This window comes from Triturus cristatus, chromosome 2_2, assembly GCF_964204655.1.
Source record: "Triturus cristatus chromosome 2_2, aTriCri1.1, whole genome shotgun sequence".
In the NCBI taxonomy this organism is placed as follows: domain Eukaryota; kingdom Metazoa; phylum Chordata; class Amphibia; order Caudata; family Salamandridae; genus Triturus; species Triturus cristatus.
Genome location: NC_140582.1, coordinates 840007358 through 840034909, shown reverse-complemented (window position 1 = coordinate 840034909; position 27552 = coordinate 840007358). Strand labels below are relative to the sequence as shown.

The following is a 27552-nucleotide window of genomic DNA, read 5'->3' as shown; positions in this document are numbered from 1 at the left end:
TTAATTAATATCAATCATGCACTTGCATATACAGTCTTGTCACCTCACTTGCCACACTACATTAGCTATAACTTGCTACTGTACCATTGCACTGTGTTCTGGCTACTAATATAAATTCTGATGTCATAAGTGTTTTATTGACTGCAATAATTTTACATGCTATACTATAGATAATATCCAAGGGTGTAGATAGTGCATAGAGAAGGGGCAAATTATAGTTCATGTAGCTTGGTAAGATAGGTGACAAGACTGTGTACAAAAGTGTGTGAGTGATGTTAATTGAAATGTGGTGCAAAGTATAAGGGATATGCTACTTACCAGTATGCATCTGTTCTTGGCATGTAGAGCTGCAGATCTACACACTTTTGCATAGATCGCCATCTGGTGTTGGGCCCGGATGTTTGCAGTTTGTTTTTCCTCTTGGAAAGTCTTTGGAAGTCACAAGGTCGGTGACTCCTCCCTTGGATCGTATTGCGCATGGGCTTCGGCTCCATCCTCAGATTGTTTTTCGCCAACAGGGAAAGATGGAGCGTAGTAATAACAGTGAAGAAACCCATGTGTGTTGTATCTAAATAAGATAGACTGGAACAGATACAGGTAGCCGGGGAGGCGGGTGGGCGCGTGTAGATCTGCAGCTCTACATGCCAAGAACAGATGCATACTGGTAAGTAGCATATTCCGTTCGAGGCATATGAGCTGCAGATTACACACTTTTTCATAGACTATATAGCAGTTCCCAACCTTAGCGGCGACCACCAGTATCTGTTGCAGTGGTTTGAAATAGTGTTTTTAGTACAGCCTGGCCCACACTAGCTTGTTGCTTGGTTTGCACATCTACACAGAAATGTTTAGTGAAAGTGTGCGGTGTTGACCATGTAGCTGCTTTGCAGATATCATCTAATGGGATGTTCCCTAGAAAAGCCATAGAAGCCCCTATCTTTCGTGTAGAGTGGGCTTTAGGGGGAACAGATAGCGTTCGTTTTGCTTTGTGGTAGCAAATCTGTATGCATTTTACAATCCACCTAGCTATCCCTTATTTTGAGATGGGGTTGCCTTTGTGTGGTGGAGAGAAAGAGCCAAATAGTTGTTTGGTCTTTCTGAAAGGTTGTGTTCTCTGGATATAGTAAAGTAAGGCCCGTTTAACATCTAGCGTGTGTAGAGCCCTTTCTGCAACAGTTTGAGATTGCGAGAAAAATACCGGTAATTCTACCGATTGGTTTAGATGAAAGGGGGAAATGACTTTGGGTAGGAATTTTGGGTTGGTACGGAGAACAACTTTGTTCTGGTGCATTTGGAGAAAAGGTTCTTGTATAGTAAGTGCTTGTATCTCACTGACCCTTCTAAGGGAAGTGATGGCTACAAGAAAAGTTGTTTTCCATGTGAGAAATTGCAGTGCGCATTTATGCAAAGGTTCAAAGGGCGGACCCATTAGCCTTGTGAGAACTATATTTAAGTTCCACACAGGTGAGGGTGGTACTCTGGGGGGAATTATTCATTTCAGGCCTTCCATGAAGGCTTTAATGGCAGGCACTCTGAAAAGTGATAGGTGCTGTCTGTTCTGTAGGTAAGCGGCAATTGCTGCGAGGTGTAGCCGAATGGATGTATATGCTAGGTTACACCTTTGTAGATGGAGCAAGTAGCATATGATGTGCTGTATAGATACGTCTAGAGGATTGATTGTGTTGTTATGGCAATAAACAACAAATCTTTTCCACTTGGCAGCGTAGCAGGCTCTAGTGGTAGGGCGTCTAGCTTCTCTGAGGACGTTCATACAGTCAGGGGGAAGGTTAAGGTATCCGAATTCTAGGATCTCAGGAGCCAGATCGCAAGGTTGAGCTGAGCTGGGTCCGGGTGTCTGATCTCTCCATGGTTCTGGGTTAGGAGGCATGGTGAGAGGTGTAGCTTTTGGTGTGGTACTACCGCGAGTTCCAGCGGCGTGGTGTACCACGCTTGTCTGGCCCACGTTGGAGCTACTAGGATCAGTGTGAGGGAATGCTGTTGTAGCTTTCGCACCACTTATGGAATTAGTGGGAGAGGTGGAAAGGCGTACGCAAATTTGCCTGACCAGTTCATCCATATCGCATTGCCTTTGGACAATGGGTGTGGGTATCTGGCTGCGAAGCTTGGGCATTTTTTGTTTTCGTGGGTGGCGAAGAGGTCTATCTGTGGATGCCCCCACATCTGAAAGAACGGATGAAGAACCTGTGGGTGAAGTTCCCACTCGTGGATCTGCTGAGTCTGTCTGCTGAGCAGATCTGCCATGGTGTTTCGGACTCCTGGGACATGTTGGGCTAGGAGAAAGATTTTGTGTGGAATTGCCCATCTCCATATGCTCTGTGCTAGTTGAGAGAGCTGTGGAGAGTGTGTGCCGCCTTGTTTTTTAATGTAGTACATGGCCGACATGTTGTCTGTGCGAATGAGGACTGCCTTGCCTAAAATCTGTGTTTGAAAGGATTTTAGGGCTAGAAAGATTGCCAGTAACTCCAGATGGTTGATATGGAGTAACTTTTGTTGCGGCGTCCATGTGCCCTGCACTGTGAGGTGTAATAGATGAGCTCCCCAGCAGGAGAGCGATGCGTCTGTTGTTAGTATTATTTGTGGAACCGGGTCCAGGAACGGTCGACCTCTGGAAAGATTTGTGGTGTTCCACCACTGCAGAGAGCGATGGGTGCTACCGTCTACCAACACTAGATCTGTCAGTTGCCCCTGGGCCTGGTTCCATTGGCGCGCTAAGCACTCTTGGAGTGGACGCATCTGGAGTCTTGCGTAAGGCACTATGAAAATGCAAGAGGCCATCATCCCTATCAGTTGCATAAACACTCTTGCTGGAAGAGAGTGTTGAGGTATGAATCTTTGACGCAAAGCCTGAATGCTTGCAATCCTGGCAGGAGGTGTCTATGGTGGCACCGAGGTATTGCTTTATGTGGGATGGTGTTAGCTGGGACTTTTGGTCGTTCACCGTGAAGCCTAGCTGGTGAAGTAGTTGGATTGTAGTGGCGGTGTGGTGTACACATTGGTTGTAGGACGTGGCTTTTATCAGCCAGTCGTCCAAATATGGGAAGACGTGCATGTGGTGTCTTCTGAGGTGTGCCGCCACTACCGCTAGGCACTTGGTGAATACCCTTGGTGCTGTTGTGACCCCGAATGGGAGCACCTTGAACTGGTAGTGTTGCCCGTCCACTACAAATCTGAGGTACTTTCTGTGACCATGGTGTACCGGAATGTGAAAGTATGCGTCTTTCAAGTCCAGTGTGGTGAGAAAGTCGTTCTGGGAGAGGAGCGGAAGTACCTGCTGACGTGTTACCATGTGAAAATGGTCCGAATGTATGTATGTGTTTAGGGGCCGGAGATCTAGAATAGGTCGTTGAGTCTCGTCTCTTTTTGGTCTTAGAAAATATAGGGAGTAGACCCCTAAATTTTGCTGATTGGCGGGAACTTGTTCTATTGCCTGTTTTTGTAGGAGGGAGATTACCTCCTGTTTTAGTAATGTGGAATGTTCTTGTGACATTGGGCGTTGCCTGGGTGGAATGTTTGGGGGGGTAGATGACAATTCTAGGCAGTACCCTGAGCAAATAATTTGGGTCACCCATTTGTCTGAGGTGATGGTCTCCCAGACCTGAAGGAAATTTTGTAGCCTGCCCCCGACCGGAGTGGGATGGTCTGGAGGGAGCAGGGGGGGGGGGGGGGGGGGGGGAGTCATTAGGTAGGCGGTGTGGCAGAGCGGGCAGTATTTGTTTTGCCTCTGCCTTTATTGTTATTGCCCCTATAGCCGCCTCTTTGATAACCCCTTGTGAAGGTGGACTGAGCAGGGGATTTGTAGGAAGTGGACGCGCTATCTGAGGAGTAGCCTCTAGCCGTACCCCGAAAGGAAGAGCGGCCAAAGGAGCGCCTAGGAGGGTGTGACTGCAGGGCTCCCATAGATTTCGCCGTATCCGTGTCCTTCTTCATTTTTCCCGAGGGCCTCATCTACATTTGGGCCGAATAGGTGTTCTTGGTCAAAGGGATGATTTAGGATTGAAGCCTGATACTCTCAGCCAAGCATGGCGAAGGAGGAGGACGCTAGTGTTGATGGCCCTGGAGGCTGTGACTGCTGCGTCTAAGGCACAGCGTATGGAGGTGTTAGTTATAGTCTTACCCTCTTGAATTAATTAATTAGCCCTATTTTTGTATCTCTCTGGGAGGTGGTGCATTATGGTTTCTAATTCATCATAATGCGCTCTATCGTATCTGGCCAATAGAGCTTGAGTGTTGGCGATACGCCATATATTGGCTGCCTGTGATGCAGTGCGCTTTCCTGACGCGTCCAGTAGCTTTGACTCTTTGTCAGGTGGTGGTGGTGCTTCGCCTGACGCCTGGGAGTTTGACCTCTTCCGTGCAGTGGAAACCATTAGGGAATCCAGTGGCGCTGGCCCTTTGATATAGGCAGGATTTGTGGGGGCAGCTTTGTACTTTTTCTCTATGCGTGGGTTAATGACCCTAGCCCTGACTGGGTCCTTAAAAACCTCTGGCGCATGTTTTATCACCCCTTTGAGCATAGGTAGTATGGAGGTAGACCTATGTGCGGTATCAAAGGTGTCGAGGAGGAAATCCTCCTCTACTGGGTCAATGTGTAGCTCTACCACGTGATAATGTGCCGCCCTCTGAAGTAGGTGGTGGAAACCTAATGAGTCTTCCCGTGGAGATGGCCTGGAAGGGTAAAGGTCATCTTGTGGGACGTCTGGAATGTCTGGATTATTGTAGTTGTCCCATGGGTCTGGGGATCCTGTAGGGGTGGGGTCTTGGGGCACATCTCCTGGATCGTAATATGGGTCCCCCTGATCATCATCGTCTGGAGACGGGGTCGGGGAGCGATGAGGTGGGGGTGGAGAAGACGGAGGGGGCAGAGGTGGAGAGGGTGGAGGAGGTGGAGGAGGTGGGGAAGGCATTCTGAAAGGGGAGGTAGCAGAGTCCTTCCTCTTTGGAGGTGGAGGCGGAGCCGGTTTGTCCAAATCTCTCTTTTTAGAAGAGAGTGCCAAATGTCCAGTTTTTGGATCCTTGGTAAGAGTCTTTTGCAAGGGATCCGGTGTAAACAGTTCCTGTGACAATGTTTGTTCCGTCGGCGCCGAAGGTTTCGGGGCCGATGACTTTTTTAGGCTTGTCCGTGCCGTGCTTAGCACTGGGCTTGGCAACCCCGATTTCTTGGTCGGCGTCGAGGTGGGCTTCGGCGTAGAAGTGTCGGTGCCGAGGGCCTTATGGGGTTTGGTCGGTACCGAAAGGCTGGGTTACGACACAGAGGACTTTGGTGCGGAGCTCGGTGTCGAGGTAGAGGCCGGTCTCTTTTTCGGTGCCGAAGTGTGTTTCTCGGCACCGCTGGAGGGCAGCTCGAGCCCGAGCCGACAGAAGGCTTATTTGGCTTCTTCACCGTGCCCGAAGGTGGGGTGTTTGAAGCAGTGTCTCTGGTCTTGCCTAGGCCCGGAGGCGAAGGCATGTTCGAAGTCTTTTTGGGTGTCGGCGCGGGTACGGGAGGGGGTATAGTACTCACGACCCTCTGCGCCGGGATGATGTCCTCCACATCTGACTCGTTGGCTTCAGAAGCACTGACGAGGTCCTCTTCGGTGTGCTGCTGTCCTGGATGTTCGACGTCGTCCCCGAAGATGTCGACTGGAACGGAGGTCGAGGAGTGCGCCATGTTTCGTCTGGCCCTTCGATCTCGAATAGTCTTTTTCGATCTGAAAGACTTGCAGGCCGGACAGTCTCGAGCCTCGTGTTCAGGGGAGAGGCAGAGGTTGCACACCTCATGAAGACCGGTGTGGGGGAATTTGGACCCACATCGAGGGCACTTCTTGAAAGGAGTTCTTTCCATCAGCCGGGACCGGAGCTTGGGTAGGCCCGAAGGCCGTGGTTGACTACTGGAATCGAAGATGTGTCGAAGAGAAGGTGATTGAGGAGATCTGGATCTGAACAATACCGCGATGAGCGAGGATTCCGCTTCGATCGGCGAACTGGAAATGTTCGGAACCGGAGCGCGAAGTATTACATCCGAGCCCGATGGCGGAAAAAAACAATCTGAGGATGGAGCCGAAGCCCATGCGCAATACGATCCAAGGGAGGAGTAACCGACCTCGTGACTTCCAAAGACTTTCCAAGAGGAAAAACAAACTGCAAACATCCGGGCCCAACACCAGATGGCGATCTATGCAAAAGTGTGTAATCTGCAGCTCATATGCCTCGAACATGTGAGTTATAAGTATAACTTACAGCCACATGAAAGCGGAGCGTAAATGATAATTTCAATAGATAAGTATAAATTATGAATTTGTGATGGTTGTGTAGTTTAAGGTGAATAAATATTAATTTTCACAGCATAAGTATACACACACCATTATGGTCTATCCACGTTTGATTGCTGGTTTCAATAATTTTATGCTGTTGCTACATGTAATCCATTCAGTAGTTAAACACCTATACAACTCCCTTTTTCCTTTCAGTTAGTGTTCTCTGTGCAGGATTCTAGGTCTATTTCACCAAAAAGTAAAAAGACTATTACTTGGTGCCATGGACGGAAATAAATAATCTTGCAAATAATACAATTTCTTCAAACTTTGTTCAAACATCCTCCAAATGGCATTGTAAGGAACCAGCACGAATGAAGGAGTGAATGCTTTTCTCTTTAACTATAGATCCCGGAAGAACGACCAAGCTTTTGCTGACAAGAAATAATTTGCTTTAAAAACGTTAAAAGAAAGCAGAGTTTGAATAAATTTTTACAACTTTTCGTTATTTCTAAACAGGTTTACTAGTTCTTTGTTATTGGTGTCTGTATCAGAAATACAAAACTTTGTACCAAAACAGTTTCAGCTAGAACTTCTAAACAAAATTACCAGTGCAGAGCAATATTTTTATCCTGCATAGTAAGAGATTACTATGAAATATACTCACTGATTCTATAATGACAGAGTCAGGTGTTCTTCCAGTGAAAACAAAGCGCAATTGCTTAGCTGCTCTTACTAAAGCTCCCTCATCTGTAATAAGAAAAAAGGCAATGGTGAAATAAATGGCACACAAAGTTTTCATAAACTGTGCCGTGTTTGTTCCAACTAAGGCAAAACATTTACAAAGGAATAACAGGCGAAGATTATCTGGGACATTTTCATTGTACGTTCATTCTCTGGTTTCTCCACTTTCCATTACTGATAAACAGTATCCTGTGACAGAGGAAAAGACTGCCGGATTGATGGAAGTTATTTTATGAAGCACAAAGTAATAGTCTGCCAGTCATTGGGGTAATCGAGGGATAATGCCGCATCAGTCCTTGTATGGACAGTTTTAGCAACTGTGAATACTCAGATAGATAGCCTATGTGGCAAAATTACTACAGAAGGATGAAAAATGTTACTCACCTTTAACTCTGGTTTATGTTCAAACATAATGTGTTGAACATAATACCAAGATCAGTTCTTCCTTCCTACCATTGTCATTTCATATGCACTGCCACGCAACAGACTTCTAAAAGTCAGTTTACCCACTAAGAGAACCCCAAAACAATAACAGAAGTTGGATGAGGTCCGAGATCAGCAGTACTTTACTTCATGGGGATTCAGGTATCCTTACTGTTTGTTGTTCCACCTTCACAACTATCTGTGAAAACTACAACACAAATGGGTCTGATAAAACTTTTCTTTAAATAGGTGCTGTTACTTTAACCTCTATAAAGTAGCTAAAGTCTGATTGAAGATATTCAAAGTCTTGGGTGACTACTAAGAACCATCACCTGTTCTCATCCACTCTGCTGTACAACCTGATGCTAAGATGTGTCCAGTAATCAACCCATGGAGCTCTACAAAAGTTCAGAGCTCTATGGAGTGAGAGTCCTGCTGTAAATACCTCTAGGAGCCGGAACCACCAGAACCCTTTTGTGCTCTGCCACTCTTTATCAACATAATCATGACACTGAGGATCTCATATTGAAAGCGGCTTTTGCTTTGGAAATCATGGTCTCACAGCTCTAGCAAGATACTGAATTGTTCTACTGAGAAACAACCTATTGTATTTCATTCAGAGAATAGTCTTCCAAATACATGCAAATAAACAAAATTATGCAATATATTTAGTTTACCCATACCTGTTAACGTTCAGTTTACTTCCAAAACTAGAATTGCCGCACAAGAAATCTTAAAATGAGTCCACTTTTAATAATGTCTGGAAGTAATCTGTGAGATAAATATTGAGGACATATAAACATAATTCAGCTCTATCAAAGAGGACAGCTGAACAGTACCAGATTGTGATTTTCTGACCCCACAAGAAAATCAGATATTTATACACCCAGCTCAAGCAGCCATCCATTTTTTAGATTATTTTCTTTTAAGAAACTTAACACCTGTTTTTAAATTTAATAATCATTTTACCATAGATTAGAAAAAATGTAGAATATTACATTTCAATTTAAAAAAAATGATATCAAAGTCATAGTCAACAAGCAGAAATGAGAGTGATGTTGCTTTATCAAATGTGCATTAAGTAAGCAATAGAAACATTTACACAATGATAGTCAGAACTCCAAGGATTGCTTTCGACTCAGGGAAAGCTTTTGCCTGTTCTCTTTCCAGATGGTATTCCTATACCTTCTCCCCTTGCCTGCCCCGAGAGAGGAGACCTATGATGAAATGCACACGAATGAGGAGAACTCTTTTTCTTGTAGGTTTTACTGCGCAGTTGTTGAAGCTATATCATCACATCATTTTAAACTTCTTTATAAGCCTGAAGTGATTGGTGTTCTTTAGAATGGCACATAGTGAATAATCGAACCCCTTTTTTGATTTTGAATTAAACGTAATACAGTATGCAAAGAGATTTGAAAAGCAGGTGCCTAACTCATCTACAACCAAATGTAAGGCTAAGTGTCATGAATATTATGTTTTTTCAATCAAGGTATTGCCCTGCTTGAGTTACATCATGTGCTAGTCAATGAATCAAAACGCTGAGTGCGGGTGATTACTATGACACGTATTTAGTTTACATTTTTATGTTCTGCAGTGTGATAATCAAGCTTACATGAATCTATTTGCAGTGTTTACTTTGAATGTTGACTGCTCTTTTTACATTAGCTTATTGTTGATTTCCAAGAGTTTCTAGATGGTTCACAACTATGTGTCTTGTCTATTGTTGCTATTTCAAAATAACAACCTGGTAGGATGAAAATATTTGAAAGGGTACTTTCTGTTAATTGTTTGTGTTAAGAGTTTCTGACAAAGAGGTTAATCTTATACAAGTCGAGCACAAAGAGTGAAGGGTAGAGGGGAATCTTGACACTGGGACAGAACACATAGAATCATGTCCCCGGCCCCAATTAATGGCTACCGGGACAGGAGGCATTTAGCCTTTGCTGGATCACTTATCAGTGCAGCAGGCCTTGTGAGACTACAATAGGAGACCTTGCATCTGTATTAAACATAAAAGCTATTGTGCAAAAAGGTATGCAGGTGTGTACTATCTCTGAAATTCAAAATAGGTTTTATTTTCTGCTGGGCTAAAATTTCATTAGCGCTTCGAAGTAGCAAAATGAGAACAGGATTACTATAGATTTATCACTGCAAGCATTTTAGAGTAGTTCCTCTTATTATCACTTTTGGTGAATGTTGCTGCAGCCATTTTATTTGTCTTTATTGTGGCTGCAATTCATGTTGTGTGCACAAGACCAGGAGTATTATTTTAAATTAATATTTAATATGTAGCCCTCGAGTTCCAGCATTCTTGAATTAGTAATCCTTTAATGACAGATGGTTTGGGATTCTACTAACTAGCCCTGCAATGTATTATGGGATTGATTATCACCTAAAACAAATCTCGCTCAAATATTGCACAGCGGGTTACGGAATTGAAAGGGCCCATAGAGTCCCTGGGGGCCGGCCGAAGCCCGGAGCACCCCCTCGTCCAATTCTTGCCAGAATCCTCAACTTCCGTGATCGTGATGTGATACTCCAACATGCCCGGACGGGGCCTCCCCTGAAATACGAAAACTCAGAAATTACCTTTTTTCCAGACTTCACCTAGATGGTGCAGCGACAAAGACGCTCCTTCCTAGAAATCAAGAAGATACTGTGAGACAAGGGTTACAAATATGCCATGCTGTTCCCAGCCAGGCTACGAGTGGAAGCGGACGGAAAGCGTGGTTTTTTGACAATCCCGATACAGCGGCAGACTGGCTGGAGAATCGATGAAAACACCCAATTGAGACAATGTAGTGAGAGGGTTCCGGGGGGGGGAGGGGTGGGGGGGAAGATGAAACGGAGGGGTCCGAACATTTGCTAAACCTCTAATAGGGAGTTGTGACTCTAATGGGACTGTCCGAGGATAAGGTAAAAAGGGAACCATTGACGGTCCAGGCTGCGAAGACCAGTAAGGTAGACTAGCAAGATTGCAAGGCACACCACAGCTTATGACGGTGGGGGGCGGGAATCAGGGTGGACATGGCGTACCCCACTTTTCTACTTTTAGTACTATATAGGGCGACAGGCACTGTGCAAGTTGGAATATGGGCAGTTCAAAGCCCAAAGAGCAGGGGTGCAGGGAGGGAGGAAGTTGGGAGGGGAAGTTACTGTTTCTTAGATTCGAATTGTTCATAGACTTTGTTACTTTGACACCATCAAAGAGAGATGCAGAGCTAGAGCGACTTCCAAGGAGCAATAAAGATGAGTGCACAACGGAAAACAGGGGTTAGAGTACTCAGTTGGAATGTAAATGGCCTGGGAGATGAGATGAAACGTGGTATGGTCAGCCAGTTTATTAGGAGGCAAGCCCCAGACGTAATCCTTCTGCAGGAAACACATCTGATCGTTAGACCCGCTCAGAGATGGTTGCCGGACTATGAGTCCATGGGGCTGGTGGACGGTTGGAGGACACATAACCCGGAAAGTGCCCAATACACCCATGTATCAGGAGCCCATTGTAGCCTATCGCGCATTGATTACATCCTGGTTCCTGCGGCACAGGCACACACTATCTGGGGATTCATCACCTGGGAAGAGACGCATTTCGGACCATTCTCCAGTCTGGATGACAGTAGGACTATGTCAAATGAGCGTCGGGAGAGTGGCCCCCATTAACCCATGGTATCTGAAAGACCCGGACACCCGGAAAAATATTGCCAGGGCCACGCATAATTACCTTTGGGAAAACGAGGGCACGATTGATTCCGCTCAAACGTTGTGGGAAGCTTACAAAACGGTTATCCGGGGAGAAACCCTCTCCCTGATTGCCGGGAAGAAGAAGGAAAGGCAGGCAGACCTCGTGCAGGCGGAGGAAGACGTATTGAAATCAGAAGAGGCAATAGCCCAATCAGTAACCCCCGAAAGACAGCACCTCCTGAAGTTCTGGGACACCCCCGCGCCGCACGGCCACCAGCTGCTGCGTGTGCCTCCCCGCCTTCTGCCTCGCTGCCCCGGCTCCGCCGCGTGACCACGCCCCCTGACATCGAGCGGCGTGGTCTGTGCCAGCTTCCTGTCTGTTGTTGCCATAGTGATCTGCTAATTTGTATTGTATTGCATTGTGCTGTTTGCTGTTGTTTTTCTTTCCCCACTTGTGCCTGATATCGCCTTCGTTTTTTCTTCACGCACCCGTCTCCCCGTTGTTGCCATAGTGATCTGCTAATTTGTATTGTGCTGTTTGCTGTTGATTTGTTTTCTTTCCCCACTTGTGCCTGACTTCACCTTCGTTTTTTTCACGTCCCCGTCTCATCCCTCCCCGCTCCCCGCTTCCCGCCATCACCGCTAGCCCCGCCCCTTTTCTTTGTGTACCCTCCCCGCTCCCGCCTCCCAGCTGCTCCGCCCCCCCCGCGCACTTGGCCATATATGGCGACCGTGCGACGCAGGTGAGTGTGACCCAGTTCTGGGACACCCCCGCGCCGCACGGCCACCAGCTGCTGCGTGTGCCTCCCCGCCTTCTGCCTCGCTGCCCCGGCTCCGCCGCGTGACCACGCCCCCTGACATCGAGCGGCGTGGTCTGTGCCAGCTTCCTGTCTGTTGTTGCCATAGTGATCTGCTAATTTGTATTGTATTGCATTGTGCTGTTTGCTGTTGTTTTTCTTTCCCCACTTGTGCCCGATATCGCCTTCGTTTTTTCTTCACGCACCCGTCTCCCCGTTGTTGCCATAGTGATCTGCTAATTTGTATTGTGCTGTTTGCTGTTGATTTGTTTTCTTTCCCCACTTGTGCCTGACTTCACCTTCGTTTTTTTCACGTCCCCGTCTCATCCCTCCCCGCTCCCCGCTTCCCGCCATCAGCGCTAGCCCCGTCCCTTTTCTTTGTGTACCCTCCCCGCTCCCGCCTCCCAGCTGCTCTGCCCCCCCCGCGCACTTCGCCATATATGGCGACCGTGCGAACGCGCAGCGGTCACGCGCAGCGGGCGCGCCGATTGTGCGCCGAAGGCTCCCCAAAGGTAAGCCCGTCTACGCCCGTCCGCGCCTGGACCGCGCCCAGTGCCAGGACCCCTGGCCCTCGAAGACCCCGACCGACCCGCCTGACGTACACCGCCGCCAACCTCAGCGCACTCAACGCCGGTCGACTCCCAGGATGCTACCAAGCCACACCACGACGCACCCACGGACCCTTCAGCTGCCACGCCTGCAAGTTCACCTGCATCCGGACCTGCCCCGCACCAGCACCCGCCAAGTCGAACACCAGCAGCACCCACCTCAAGTGCATCCTGCTCAACACCCGCTCCGTCCACAGACACGCCATCGAACTCTGGAACCTCCTCGACACCACAGCCCCTGACGTTGCCTTCCTCACGGAGACCTGGATGAACGCCTCTTCAGCACCCGACATCGCCATCGCCATCCCAGAGGGCTACAAGATCACCCGGAGGGACCGCACCGCCAACCAGATGGGAGGAGGCATCGCCATCATCCACAGAAACACCATCCGTATCACGACCAGCACCGACAACACCCTTACCACCGCCGAACACCTGCATTTCCAGATCCACACCGACCCGAAGACCACCCTCAGAGGCACCCTGATCTACCGACCTCCGGGACCACGCACCCAATTCAGCGAGGACATCGCCGACTTCGTCAGCCCGCATGCCCTCCCCTCCGCTGACTACATCCTCCTGGGGGACCTCAACTTCCACCTGGAGAACAACAACGACCGCAACACCAGCACCCTGCTCGACAACCTCGCCAATCTTGGACTCAAGCAGCTGGTGTCCACCCCCACCCACCTCGCCGGACACACACTCGACGCAGTCTTCTCATCCAGCACAGACATCGCCTTCAGCCACGCCACAGAGCTTCAATGGACGGACCACAGCTGTGTCCACTTCACCTTCAAAAGAACGATGACCCACCACCACCAGCAACAGGTTGCCCGCAGAAGCTGGAACAAGATCACAGCCGACCAGCTCACCACCTCCTTGAGCCAGCACCCTCCTGCCAGCTCAGCGAACCCCAGCCAGGCCGCAGACAACCTCACGAAGTGGATCAGCAACTGCGCGGACGAGCTCGCCCCACTGAGGACCCCGCCCAGCAGACCCGGCAGCAAGAAAGCCCCATGGTTCACCAACGAACTCAAGAGCTCCAAGAAGAACTGCCGAGCCCTCGAGAAAGTCTGGAGAAGGGAACCAACACCGGACAACAGGACCACCTTCAAGCTTGCCACCCGGAAGCACCACCAGCTGATCCGCGCCGCCAAGAAAACTGCATTCAAGGACCGGCTGGACAACAACGCACACAACTGCAAGGAACTCTTCAACATCGTGAAAGAGCTTTCCAACCCCAGCGCAGGAAACAACGACATCACCCCATCGCAAGACCTCTGCAACTCCCTCGCCTCATACTTCCACAACAAGATCGCGGACATACACAACAGCTTCAACAACCAACCAACGCACACCACGACCGAACCACCACCCTCCGCGCCTGGACTCCGATCAGCACCGAAGACACCGTCCGCACGATGAACTCCATCCACTCAGGATCTCCGACCGACCCCTGCCCCCACGACGTCTTCAACAAAGCCGACGCTGTCATCGCACCCCACCTGCGAGACATCATCAACACATCCTTCGACACCGCCACCTTCCCTGAGAGCTGGAAGCACGCCGAACTCAGCGCTCTACTCAAGAAACCCACAGCGGACCCCACCAAACTCAAGAATTACCGCCCCATTTCGCTCCTCCCGTTTCCAGCCAAAGTCATCGAGAAGACCGTCAACAAGCAGCTGGCCGCCTTCCTTGAGATGAATGGATCCCTCGACCCCTCACAGTCTGGCTTCCGAGCCAACCACAGCACCGAGACCGCCCTCATCGCCGCCACCGATGACATCCGAGCCCTGATGGACAACGGAGAAACAGCGACCCTCATCCTCCTAGACCTCTCCGCGGCATTCGACACTGTCTGCCACCGCACCCTAGTACAGCGCCTCAGCAACGTCGGAATCCAGGAGAAGGCTCTGGAATGGATCATCTCCTTCCTCGACGGAAGAACACAGAGAGTCCGCCTACCACCGTACAAGTCAGAGGCCACCGAAGTCATCTGCGGCGTCCCTCAAGGATCCTCGCTGAGCCCCACCCTCTTCAACATCTACATGAGCCCCCTCGCGGCCATCGCACGCCAACACAACCTCAACATAATCTCCTACGCCGACGACACCCAGCTGATCCTCTCCCTGACCAACGACCCCGCCGCCGCCAGAGCCAATCTGCACGAAGGGATGAAAGAGGTAGCCGAGTGGATGACGACCAGCCGCCTGAAACTGAACTCAGACAAGACGGAGGTCCTCATCCTAGGCTCTTCACCCTCCGCCTGGGACGACTCCTGGTGGCCCCCCGCCCTGGGCACCGCACCCAAACCGACAGACCACGCACGCAACCTGGGCTTCATCCTGGACTCCTCTCTCTCCATGACCAGGCAAGTCAACACTGTCTCCTCGGCGTGCTTCAACATCCTACGCATGCTACGGAAGATCTTCTGGTGGATCCCCACCGAGACCAGGAAGACCGTCACCCAGGCCCTCGTCACCAGTCGACTGGATTACGGCAACGCCCTCTACACCGGCACCACCGCCAAGCTCCAGAAGAGACTCCAGCGGATCCAGAACGCCTCAGCCAGACTCATCCTCGACATCCCACGAACCAGCCACATCTCCGGACATCTCAGAGACCTGCATTGGCTCCCCGTCAACAAAAGAATCACCTTCCGCCTCCTCACCCACGCACACAAAGCCCTACACGACCAAGGCCCGAGCTACCTCAACAACCGAATCAACTTCTACGCTCCCAAACGCCACCTCCGCTCAGCCAACCACGCCCTCGCCGCCGTCCCCCGCATCCGAAGAGCGACAACAGGAGGAAGGTCCTTCTCCTACCTGGCCGCCAAGACCTAGAACTCCCTCCCGACCGACCTGCGCCTAACCCAAGACCACCTCTCCTTCAGGAAGAAGCTGAAGACCTGGCTGTTCGAGCAGTAACGGCACCCCCCTCCCCCCAGCGCCTTCAGACCCTATGGGTAGGTAGTGCGCTCTATAAATGTCCTTGATTGATTGATTGATTGAGGAGTTTAAAAGCATTGCAGAAGATAGAGCCAGGGCAAAGGGCAGAGAGGTCCAGAGCACGATTTATGAGCATGGGGATAAGGCAGGAAGACTGATAGCATGGTTGGACAGAAGAGACTGGGCAGCCCGCCTGGTACCTGAATTGCAGGGAGGTGACTCCAGCCCCATAACGGACCCTCAGGCAATAGCGGATACATTTGCGGACTATTACCGAACTGTGTATTGCACCACCGGTGGGTTCTCAGAGGGTGAGAACAGAGAGCTGCTCAGGGAAATCAGGCTACCCGTACTCTCAGAGGAAAACAGGGCATATCTTGAATCCCCGCTAACAAATGATGAGGTGGCATAGGCGATTAGGGGAGTAAATTCAGGGAAGGCATCAGGTCCTAATGGCATCCCCATTGAATTGTATAAGCTGAGGCCGGACAAAATTTCCCCCTATGTACGTTCTATGTTGGCAGAGAGTAGAGATAAAAGTACGCTACCATATGATCAACGAGTCGCTAACATAGTTGTCATACATAAAGAAGGCAAACTCAAAACCAGCTTTGCGTCCTATCGGGCAATATCATTATTAAACGCAGAGCCTTAAGTCCTCGCGAAGTTGCTCGCAACTTGCCTGATTAAAGTTAGCAACACTCTGGTCCACCCTGACCAGTCGGGCTTTATGCCTTATCGCAATACTGCCCTTAATATACACCGTTTGCATGGAGTCCTAGGCAGAGTATCCACCATATTGGAACCAGCTATATTGGTATCACTAGATGCCACCATGGCATTTGACATGGTCGAGTGGCCGTATCTCTTCGCCATGTTGACCAAGCTAGGGTTAGGCCCTGAATTCATGAGCTGGATCCGTCTCTTTTACTCCGGCCCTATGGCCCGAGTTGTGGTGAACAACCATAAGTCCCCAGATTTCCAGCTGAGCCGGGGCACGCACCAGGGCTGCCCCGTCTCCGCTTCTCTTTGCGTTGGCACTGGAGCCCCTGGCAGCCTGGATCAGGCAAGACCGAGTAATCCGCGGAATGCAGTGGTCCTTGGATTGGGAAGACAAGATATCATTGTACGCAGAAGACATTCTTCTTTATATGACCTCTCCAAGAGCCTCACTGATTGGTCTCCTTGACATTCTTGCAATATTTGGGAAGTATTCCAGATTTACCGTCAACTGGTCCAAGTTGGTAGTTTACGTCCTCCAAGGAGATCCACCCATCATACCGCAAAACTGCCTGGTCCAGATAGCGAACGACGGCTTCCAATACCTCGGCATCTATGTGACGCTGAGCTCAAAGCTCTGTTTTGCCCGCAATTTAGAACCGCCCATACGGAGGTTGAAAAGTGATGTCAAACACTGGAAATCCCTCCCCCTATCCTAGTTAGGCAGAGCAGTCCTTTTCAAAATGATGACCCTGCCTCGTTTTTTGTATGCTCTCCAAAACGCAATGGACCCTGTCCCAGCGTCCTATTTTAAAGAAATAGAAAATCTTCAAGGGGAACTCCTCTGGGACGGCAGGCCCCGAATTGCGCTATCCAAGTTGACTCTCAACTGGTATGACGGGGGCATTAGTCTTCCCGATATAAGGAAATATTATTGGGCGTCCCATCTCGCGGCCATCATGGGATTTATGGCCGCCCGGACGACCCCGGGTACGCCATGGACAGATGGCTGCTCCCAGGGGGAGATTACAGCAGAGCATTGTACGACAAACCTCGTAGATTACCTCTCACTGGGCCTACGGTGCACTCAATTCAGGTATGGCATGCGGCCAATAAAGATCTGAAATGGGACGATAGGCTCACTCTGGCTACTCCAATATTGAACTCTGAGAGACTGGGGAGTCTTTGGAAATCCAAGGGCTTCGACAAATGGGAACTCATTGGAATTTCACAGATTAAAGATGTCTGGGGCGAAGGGACGGTTCTCCCCTTCACTTCTCTCAAACAGTACAGCTTGGCGGATACCGAGTATTATCGGTATCTCCAAGTACGGCATGCGCTGCTCACCCAGATGCCCGGTAACACAACTCTCCCGGAAGCCTCCCCACTGGAGGATAGATTGCTAGACGGACATCTCCCGGAGAAGACCATCTCTCTTATTTATAGAAAGTTGATAAATAACATGGTAGACCCACTACAAGCCCTCAGGGAGAAATGGGTTGGTGATGGCTTAGATCTCGATGACGAGGACTGACAAGCGGTAGTTTCCTCCCCGCGGGAGGTTGCTATCCAGGCCAGGTTGAGGTTGGTGCAGCTCAAAATATTGCATAGGATCTACATCACAGGGCCTTGCCTGGTACGTATGGGTAAGGTGGAGAGCGGAGAGTGTAGAAGAGGGTGTGGGGAAACAGGGACGTTCATTCACATTTTGTGGAACTGCCCACTTATACAATCATACTGGCAAGACATACACCACACACTGTGGACATACAGCCTGAGGCTCGAAGGTGTATACTAAATATTTGGGAGCCTACAGATCTCAACACATATGCTACACAGTGGGCAACCCTAGCGTACATGATTGCGAAAAGGAACATAGCACAGCAATGGGGAGCAAGTCAGCTGCCCCACTTGAGAAAGTGGGAAGAAGACCTAGACTGGTGCATGTTTAGGAAAAAGTCAGTCTATGTGGCCAGAGGGTGCCCTGGGAGGTGGAGCAGGGTGTGGGGAGCATGGAATCAGTACAGATGAGATGTCTGTGCGCCGCCTTCTCACCGGACCAATGCTGAAACTCTTGAAACCCCTTGATTTCGCCAATGCAATATAGGTGATCTGTTTTGTGATGTTAATGATTGGACATATGGAATGGTGAAGTCGCTTGCTCGTAAGTAATTGATGTGATGCATGTCGAAACAGCTTAATAAAAAGAATTATAAAAACAAAAAAAAAATATTATTGTGTCAAACCTTGGGCATGCACAAGTGAAATACGAAAGGGTTAGATCTGTTTCCACAAATCCCTCGGGAATAAAGTAGGTCAGGTTAAAGGTTGCCAACAGCATCTATAACTCTAGGGGTTTAGGAGTTTAAATGCAGCACTGTGAGCTAGCCAGACCAACATTTACTGATGATATAAGAAAACTCAGTCCCTGTATTATGAAGTTTTGTTGATCAAATCCCCAGTCCTACTAAATTTGTAAAGAAATGTGTAGCATCACAAGTCGAGGTCGTCCAGGGGGCCAACCCAGCCCTCCCATTGCCTCCTCAGGGGGTTAAGGACATCAGGGGCATTGGCAATTAGAGTATGGTATATGTATTAGACTTAACCCTTACCAAGTTTACTCATTGGCACCTTAGTTTCCAAGGGTTTGTATTCGGGAAGACCTTCAATCTGTCTTTATATATCGCAAGGGCATGTCTGAATTGCAAATATTTATGGAACTGGGGTCTTAGAGAGGGCATATTGAGCCTGAAGATCTGACCTGATGTGGGTTCCCTGCCAAATGTCTCCCAGGTTCGTGATGCCTATATTGTTCCATGCCTTGAAGCCCAGTAGACCGGACATATGATGGAGTACTCATCAGAAAAGAAGAGGGCTCCTGGTAAAATCCATGTAAAGGCAGGGAATACAGGGGTATAAAGGCCACAGTAGCAAAGAAGACAACAGCCTGCCTAATGATTATATATTACCTCCCAACCAAACACTCAAACTCGCTCACATGTTGCACACATACCGGGTATACCACAAATATCATTCATGCAGAAAACACCTATAAAAACATGACAGAAATAAATATAGAGGTCACAAGGCCCAAGATAGCAGTCTCTTGCCCAATCTATTTATAGATATGTCATGCAAAGTTTCCATACATTCAATGCTTCATAGTAGGTCAATGGAATCCTATGGAGCCTAACTTTCAGGAATGCCCAAGAGGTGCCGACCTTGACCCCAGTAGACCAAAAAGGACCATATGTGAAATGTGCTAACAGGAAACCGACCTCATGTCTTTTTGACACTGGGACGAGCTAATTTGCACCTTGGCATTCATGCAGAGTCAAATCCTTGAATCGCGTGTTTCATGTATAACTAAAACATGTTGTTTTCACTTGCGATCAATGGTTTGATTCAATCTAGAATATATAAAGAGGATGCTATACTTTGTCAGTTCCACCCTCTCCCCCAAAAAATGGAGGTACAACTTATTCAAACTGCAGCAGTCAGACTTGTGTGAGGCTAAGAAAACTTGACTTCCTGTCTGGAAAATTATGATCTTTAAAACGACGACTACTGTGCATAAATCCATCTATATAATTTTGGCAAATATAATACCTGCTACAAACCAGTAAAATATTTGTGTTCAGAACAGAACTTTCTGCTTCAAATTCCCAGATTATAAACACATACTTAAGGAGATAAATATTTTTCTATTGCAGCAGCAAGACTAACACTCTCTAAATATGCACTGCCAATCTTCTCTATTTCGATTTAGAAATTCTATGAAAACCTATCTTTTCAATTTATAATCTTGAAGTTCGGTTTTAGTGATCTTACACTAGAGCTTTATATATCATATCTCATACTAACAACCTTAGTGGCGCCAAGAAACTTCAGTGGTTGTGCTTGATATAAAAAAAAAACAACAGATCATAATCAAAATGTTGAGGCATGTTGAAGGCAAATATTGGATGATTGGCTAAAGAATCACCCTATCGATCTCAACAAAGGCAGTCTTGACATAAATGGCCTGCTGCTCAAGTGTTGCAGTGGTTTAAGGAGTTTCTTAGGAAAAGGGCAATAAATGCAAGCTGAAGGAAGATTTCAGATATTTTTCCTTCCCAAACGCATGCATTTTAAAGGGGTGACCCATCTTAACCCGTGGATAAGACCCCTAAAGAATATTAATTTGATACTTCAGTGAATATGTTTGAAATATTAAGTTGACCTACAGCACAAAATACATTACCTGGCGATGCAGCTTGATAAATGATGTTGTCGCCGTCTCGTTCTGGTACTGCAGTATGACAAACTGCCATCATTGTTAAAAACTCACAAATCACTGGGGCAGTTGGCTGAAACAAAAATAGAAGTTCTTCACTATTTTAGGCACATCTTCGAAATCACAAATTCATATGAAAATGTTACATCACATAACATCCTATTTCCAATCCACACTGGGGAACATTACCCTTTAATAGATGTATGTGCCATGTTCCAAATGCATGAGACTCACACATAATAAAGTAAACACAATGAGTAAGCAACAAAGTAATGATATAGAATGCTCAATGGATTAAAACGTCCACTGCTGACAACTGGTAAGGTTAGAGGCTTAAATCTTTGCTCACTCAGGCTTTCCTCCTTCTGAAACAGATAACTTGAGCAATACGGTCTTGGAGTACTTGGAACTTTCTGTGATTAAATTCTGAGCAAGTGATTAGTTAATCACACTCTTACATGGCCTTCTGATGAGCAATGGTTCTCCATGCATCGCTAAACTGGTACAGTTTCCTCCAGTGGAACAAAAATGTAAATACTTTAAAATGTTGCAATCTAAAAAGTAGTTTAGAGAATATGCATCTCTTCCCGGCCACAAACACCAGGCCACGTTTTTGTTGGCATGATAGCCCAATGCCAGGTTATTTCACCCAGAAGAAAAGGAGCAGCCAACAAAATACCAACTTTTCTCTTTCTCTCCCATCAATTATTCTACATGAGTCCACTGATTAATAGAATGAGAAAACATAGGAGGTAGGTGACGCATACTGAGGTAAGCAGTGTTTTGAAACGGAACTCAAACTAGGTATGAAATAAGGATTGTTAGACTGATCAGTCTTAGGGTATTGCCCCAAACATTTTGACTGCACCTCTCATATTTTTGCTGATCTCGTTTTTGCTGGCCTTAGGACTCTGTGTACTTTACCACTGCTAACCAGTGCATGTGCTGACTCCTTACAACATGGTAACATTGGCCTATCCCCAAATGGCATATTTAATTTACTTGTAAATTAAAAAAAAAAAGTGGCACTACATGTGCCTAGGTCCTATAAATTAATTGTTAGTGGGCCTGCAACACTGATTGCGCCGCCCACTTAACTAGCCCTTTAAACATCTCAGGTCTGCCATTGCAGTCTGTGCTCGCAATTTTTAACTGCCATTTCAACCTAGCAAAAAAAACTTTTGCCAGGCCCAAACCATCCTTTTTAATACATGTAAGTCACCCCTAGGATAGGCACAGGACAGCCCTGAGGATAGGGTGCAGTATTTTTTAAAGTTGGGGACTTGCATGTTTTAGGATTGTATGTCCTGGTAGTGAAAAACACTTAAATTCATTTTTCACTACTGAAGGCCTACCTCTTCCATAGGTTAACATTGGAGCAACCTTACTACATGTAATAAGCTGTAACTTCCAAATGGGAACAGGTAGCTAGTTCATGTTTGGTGTCTTTGGAATTGTAATGAAAAAACCTCTCTTATGGTAAAATCAGATTATAAATTATAATTTTGAAAATACCACTTTTAGAAAATAAGCATTTTCCTGCCTTAGCCTCTTCGTGCCTATATCCTGTCTGAGTTCCGACCAGGAGTAGCTGGCAGTTGGGGTTTGTGTATTCCTCCTAGACAGCCACAAACAATAGAGAGCTTAGGTGTCCATGGATAGGCCATCACTGGCAGGATGGGAGGGAGGAGCTGGGCACAGCCCTACTTACACTTAAATATGCTACTTACACTTGAATATGCTGTGACCTGCATCCACACAAAGGGCTGTACACCGCCTGTTAGCTAGTCCAGAACCAAGGCAGGAAAGGCAGGAAACCTATGCACTACAAATGGAACCCTCTAGAAGCTTCTCCTACTTCAAAGGAAGGCCCAGGTATAAATATTGGACCTCAGACACCAACTTTTCATTACACTGTAAATACTCTGCCAGGAACAAGGACCATTGTGCTGTTGAAAGGACTTCCACTCTGCTGAAGTGCAGCTCCGAAGTAGTGCTTCCCTGCTGTGCTGACCTGCTGCTAGCTACCCTCTTGCCTGGTTGAGAAGAACTGGACCTGCATCTGTTGAACCCAGGACCCCAGAGTGGCTCCAGGGGCTAGTTGGTTGGCCTCCTGACTAGTGTCGGGGGCAGATGGCTCCAACGACCTTGAACCCAGCAACTATACTCTGCCACCTGCAAGTCCTACTCTGCCAAGCTGTGCCAGCTCAGTCCTGGACCCTTGGAAGTGGGCCTGAAGGTGCATTGCCAGCCAATCTGTTGACCTAGCAGCATCAAAGCATCTCCTCTGCTGTACAGCGCAATCCCAAGCAGAACTGATGCATCGCCCTTGCTGCAGGGTTGTCTCAGTGCAAGCACCCTGCACCGACCTCACAGCCCGCATCAGAACTGCCGCCTGTGCAAGGTTTTCCCTACGCAGGCCTTCGCATTGCAAATCACTTGTCAATGGCCTCTACGATGATGCAGGTTGTCGTATAGCAGTTTCGCAGCTCCTCGGAACGCATCCTCTCAGCTCTGTGGCGCATCCTCCGCAAGGGACCTCACAACGCTCTGCAACCAGGATTTAACTCCTGTTCAGAAGACCTGACTGGGTCCCTGTAGCCGGGCCACGCTCCATCATGCTTGGCCTGAACGTGTGACTGTGTTCTGGTCCGGTACAACCAAATATACAGTTGGCACTTTGAGCTTTTTGATGCTATTTTCGCTGAAAGCTTTAAAATTGCATATCTTCGGCTCTACTGATTGGATGTTAGTTGTTTCGGCCTTTTTTATTTATTAAAGATTAATCAATTTTTCAAAATCTGGTGTTGGATCCACTGTGTTACTGTTTGAAGTGTTGCAAAAATGAACAAGTTACCTTCAGTAACGCCTTATCTGGTAGAGACTCTATCCAGCAGCAGATTCCTTACCTTGGAATTATCTCCAAGCATCAGACTGGATCTGGAATTTTTTACGTTCAAAGTATGCCTGCGCACCGGTAGGTTGCGTTGTTCGGCTCCAATCTGCGCCGGAAGTGATGTTTGCTGTACCTATATAGGTGCCACCTAGGCGAGTTCTCGGGCCTACCTTCCCGCGTGCCACCGCCTACATCGAAGATGCGCTTCTAATGGAACGTACACCGTTTTGATTCTGCCCGTGGTGCCACTCAAAATATCCACACATCGATCAACACCTCATGTGCAACCTGTGCCTTTCACCCGACCATAAAGAAGCTGACTGCAATGTGTGTAAGTCGTTCTGGTCCAAAAAGACCCTTCAGGATCGAAGGGCCCATCAGTTACTTTTTGCGACTTTTCACGCCTCAAGAACAGAGCCACGAAGTACTTGGACCACTGGTGTGGAAAACTAGGGCTCTGAAGGGGCAAGACACCCTGTCCCTAGAAATCCATTTGCAGAGGAGGGAGAATGAGTGGGTTTGTAAGGAATCTGAAGCTAAACAGTCTCTACGAAATAAGGCGTTACAGAAGGTAAGTAACTTGCTCATCTGATAGAGACTTCTAGCCACTGATTCCTTACCTTAGAATGGATCATCAAGCAATACCTCCCCTGAGATCGGTCTGTAGACCTATTTCAGGTGAGGAAGTCCTGCAGGACTAAACAGGCAAAGTTCCCATTGCTACAGACCCAACTGTCCACACAGCAATGTTTAGTAAACGTGTGCAATGAGGCCGTTGTTGCTGTCTGGCAGAAGTCCAGGACCAGAACTCCGTGTGCTAACGGAGTGGTATCAGCTTTTGCTCTGATGGAATGAGCGCGCAAACATTCAAGGGGTTGCTTCTTAGCCAATACGTAGGAGATTTTGACAGAGTATGATCCATCAGGAGATGGTGGTTTTCAGTACAGCCTTTCCCTTCTTTGCACCAACATACCCCATGAAGAGTTGGTCATCCACCCGGAACTCGTGTGCTGTCAAGGTAGAACGACAACACTCTTTTTGAGTCCAGACTGTGGAATTGCTCATCTTCCTTGGAGAGATGAGACGGAGCGTAAAATGTAGGCAGAGTGATGGTTTGGCCTATATGAAATGGGGTGACCACTATCAGAAGAAAAGATGCCCTCGTACAAAGCACAAACTTGTCTGGATAGATGTTCATATCAGGAGGGTTGGAGGACAAGGCCTGAAGCTCACTGACCACCTCAGGCAAATGTTATCGCCACGAAAAAGGCCGTCTTGATAGTGAGGGCCTGAGTGGACAATTGGATAGAGGCTCAAAGGTAGTGTACATAAGGAAGGTGAGGGCAACATTGAGATCCCACAGGGTCATAACAATAGGAGGGGGCGGAAACCTATGCTGCAAACCTTTTTTTAAACCCATGTACAATAGGAGATTGGAAAAGTGAAGGTTGATCAGGCAACCGAAGGAAAGCAGTGTTGCAGAAAGGTATTCCTTAACAGTACCCAGAGAAGAGCCCTGCTGGGCAAGGGAAAGAACAAACAAGAACACCTGAGAAAGAGCCAAGATAACATTACAGACTTCGGGCGTAAGGTCGAAATCTGTTAACTGTCGACGCTCAATCTCCACACGAGAAAGTGGAGCATTGGCAGGTTAGGGTGGAAAACCAGAGGACTGATTGCCATGCTCAGTAGCTCAGGATACCAAACTCTCTGTGCCCAATTCGGAGCCACAAGGGTGACTTGGGCCTGGTCATTCCTGATCTTCTTGAGAACTCTGGGCAGAAGTAGTATAGGTGGAAATGCGTACAGGAGGCGCGAGCTCCATTCGAGGTTAAAAGCGTCTCTGAGAGAGAGCTGCTTTGGAAACTCCAGCACACAGAACTGCTGACATTATGAATTCTCGTCTGTGGCGAATAGATCTAACCAAGGCTCTCCCCACTGCTGAGAAAGACCTTGCACAACCTATGGACGCAGATGCCACTTATGATTTACTAGGCATCGTCGACTGAGTTGGTCTACACTGGCATTCAACGAGCCCCACTAGGTGCTGAACCACCAGGGAAATTCCCCAACATTCCAGCCATGTCCCCTAGACAAAGGGTCAACAACCCCACCCTGCCCTGTTTGTTGCAGTGTCACACGGCGTTGAAATTGTCTGTGAAAACCTGCACTAGTTTTCCCCGAATTCAGGGTAGAAAGGCTTTCAATGCCGATCAGATCACTCAGAGCTCCAACAGGTTGATGCAGAGTCCGGCTTCCACCAGAGACCTCTGATCTCCAGATCTCCTAGATGGCTACCACATCCCAGGAGTGACGTCACTAATGTCAAATCTGGTTAGGGAAGGGAGAGGGGTCTGCCACTGACCAAATCACGGTTTGTAAGCCACCACTGTAGGTCCTTTGCAGTTCCTTCTGAGATCTGGGCCATGTCAGAGAGATTTCCTTGATGTTGTGCTCACTGGAACTTCAGGTCCCACTCAAGAGCCCGCATATGCCAACAGGCATGTGTCACAAGCAGGATGCAGGAGGCAATGAGGCCCAGCACCCTCAGAGACAGCGACCCCGAAAGGCAGGTTGGAGGCTAAAACATCGGTATCATAGCCTGAATATCATGGACTCACCGTTTGGGATGTTAAGTCCGAAACTGCACTGTTTGCAGAACAGCTCCGATGAAAATGAGCGTCTGATAGGGAGTCAGGTGAGACACTGGCACGTTGATAGGGAACCCCAGCAAATGCAGGAGGCCCGCCGTAGTCTGGAGGTGGGAGATAACCTGGAACGAGCCCACCTTTAACAGTCAGGCACCAAGAAAGGGGAAGACTCGCACCCTTGATCTATGCAGATGAGCTGCAACCATCGAAATCACCTTGGTGAACACCCGAAGGGCACTGGTGAGGCCAAAGGGGAGCACAGCGAACTGGAAATGCTCTTGGCCTACCATGAACCACAGGTAACGCCTGAGGGCAGACGGGAATGGAATGTGGAAGTATACGTTTTGCAAGTCCAACGCTACCATTCAGTCTCCAGGGTCTAGGACAGACTGGACCTGAGCCAGACTAAGCATCTTAAAGATCTCTTTCTTGAGGAAGAAGTTGAGAGCACGCGGGTCGAGGTTAGGACGAAGGCCTCCGTCCTTCTTGGGCATCAGAATTAGCGGGAATAGCAACCACAATCTACTTCTGGTGCTGACACTCTTTCTCTATAACTCCTTTGGCAGGAGGAGCCATCACTTCGTGGCGGAGAAAAGAAAGGTGGTCCTCCATCAACCTGTCGTAAGAAGGTGGCATGGAGGAAAGGGCTGTCTCAAAGGGGAGTGAGTAGCCCCTTTGGACAATCTGCAAAACCCACCTGTTTAATGTTATGGACTGCCAGCGGGCAGGTGATGGCGAATCATGCCGCCAACTGGGTGCTCTTGCAGATAAGTGGGCCGACTAGGAGGGTCTGAAGGCTGCGGCTGCAGGGAGGTGGTAGACTGACACGACCGCTGTCCACCCGACTCACTGGGTCGGTAGGAACTACATCCACGGCCATGCAGAGGCGGTTAAGCTTGTGCACCGCAGTGGCTGGGCGGGTATAGACTCAGTTGTGCACCCCTTCCATGGCCACGAAAGAAGTGAATTGAGGGTAACGAGGGGGCATAGAATGGCCCAAGGACTTGGCAGTAGCCGTGCTGTGCCTAAAGCACTCCAGTGCTGAATCCGCCTTGTCTCTGAAGAGATGTGAGCAATCAAAGGGCATGTCCATGAGTGAGGACTCGTGAACCCAAGAAAATGCAGTAGTGTTCAACCAGGTGTGGCGTCGACGGGCTATTGTCGACAAAACCACTCTGGCTAGTGAGTCATTGGTGTCAAGTCAACAACGGATGGTGAACTTCGCTGCGTCCCTCCCATTGGCAAAAGCCTGAGAGAGAACGGGCCGGTCCTCCTCCGGGACCATTTCCAGCACCTGCATAACCGTATCCCACAGAGCAGGGAATAACGTTCCAAAAGGCACACAGACCACAGTGCCAGGCTGGCGGAAGAAAACATCTTGTTACCAAGTTTTCCAGCCTTTTGGATTCCCCGTCCAGGGGTGCGGAAGGAAATGTGCCAGGATTTACGTGGGACATGGAGATTTGGACCATCACGCTATCTGGGGTAGGGTTGTGGGTGAGGAAATTTGGGTCCCCAGGGGCGGGGCGATTGCAGCGGGCA

At 48.4% G+C, this 27552-nt stretch overlaps 1 protein-coding gene across 6 annotated transcripts in view; it reads right to left on the bottom strand.

The window, feature by feature from the left end:
- Positions 1–27552, bottom strand: part of ATP8A1 (ATPase phospholipid transporting 8A1) — a 1017459-nt gene that overhangs the window by 495434 nt on the left and 494473 nt on the right. For all 6 annotated transcript variants that reach the window (XM_085642166.1, XM_085642168.1, XM_085642167.1 and 3 more), the window contains 2 exons: positions 20431–20536; positions 6919–7001 (listed from right to left, as the gene is read on the bottom strand). In XM_085642166.1, the coding sequence (XP_085498292.1) occupies positions 6919–7001; positions 20431–20536 (189 nt within the window). The remainder of the gene's footprint in view (positions 1–6918; positions 7002–20430; positions 20537–27552) is intronic.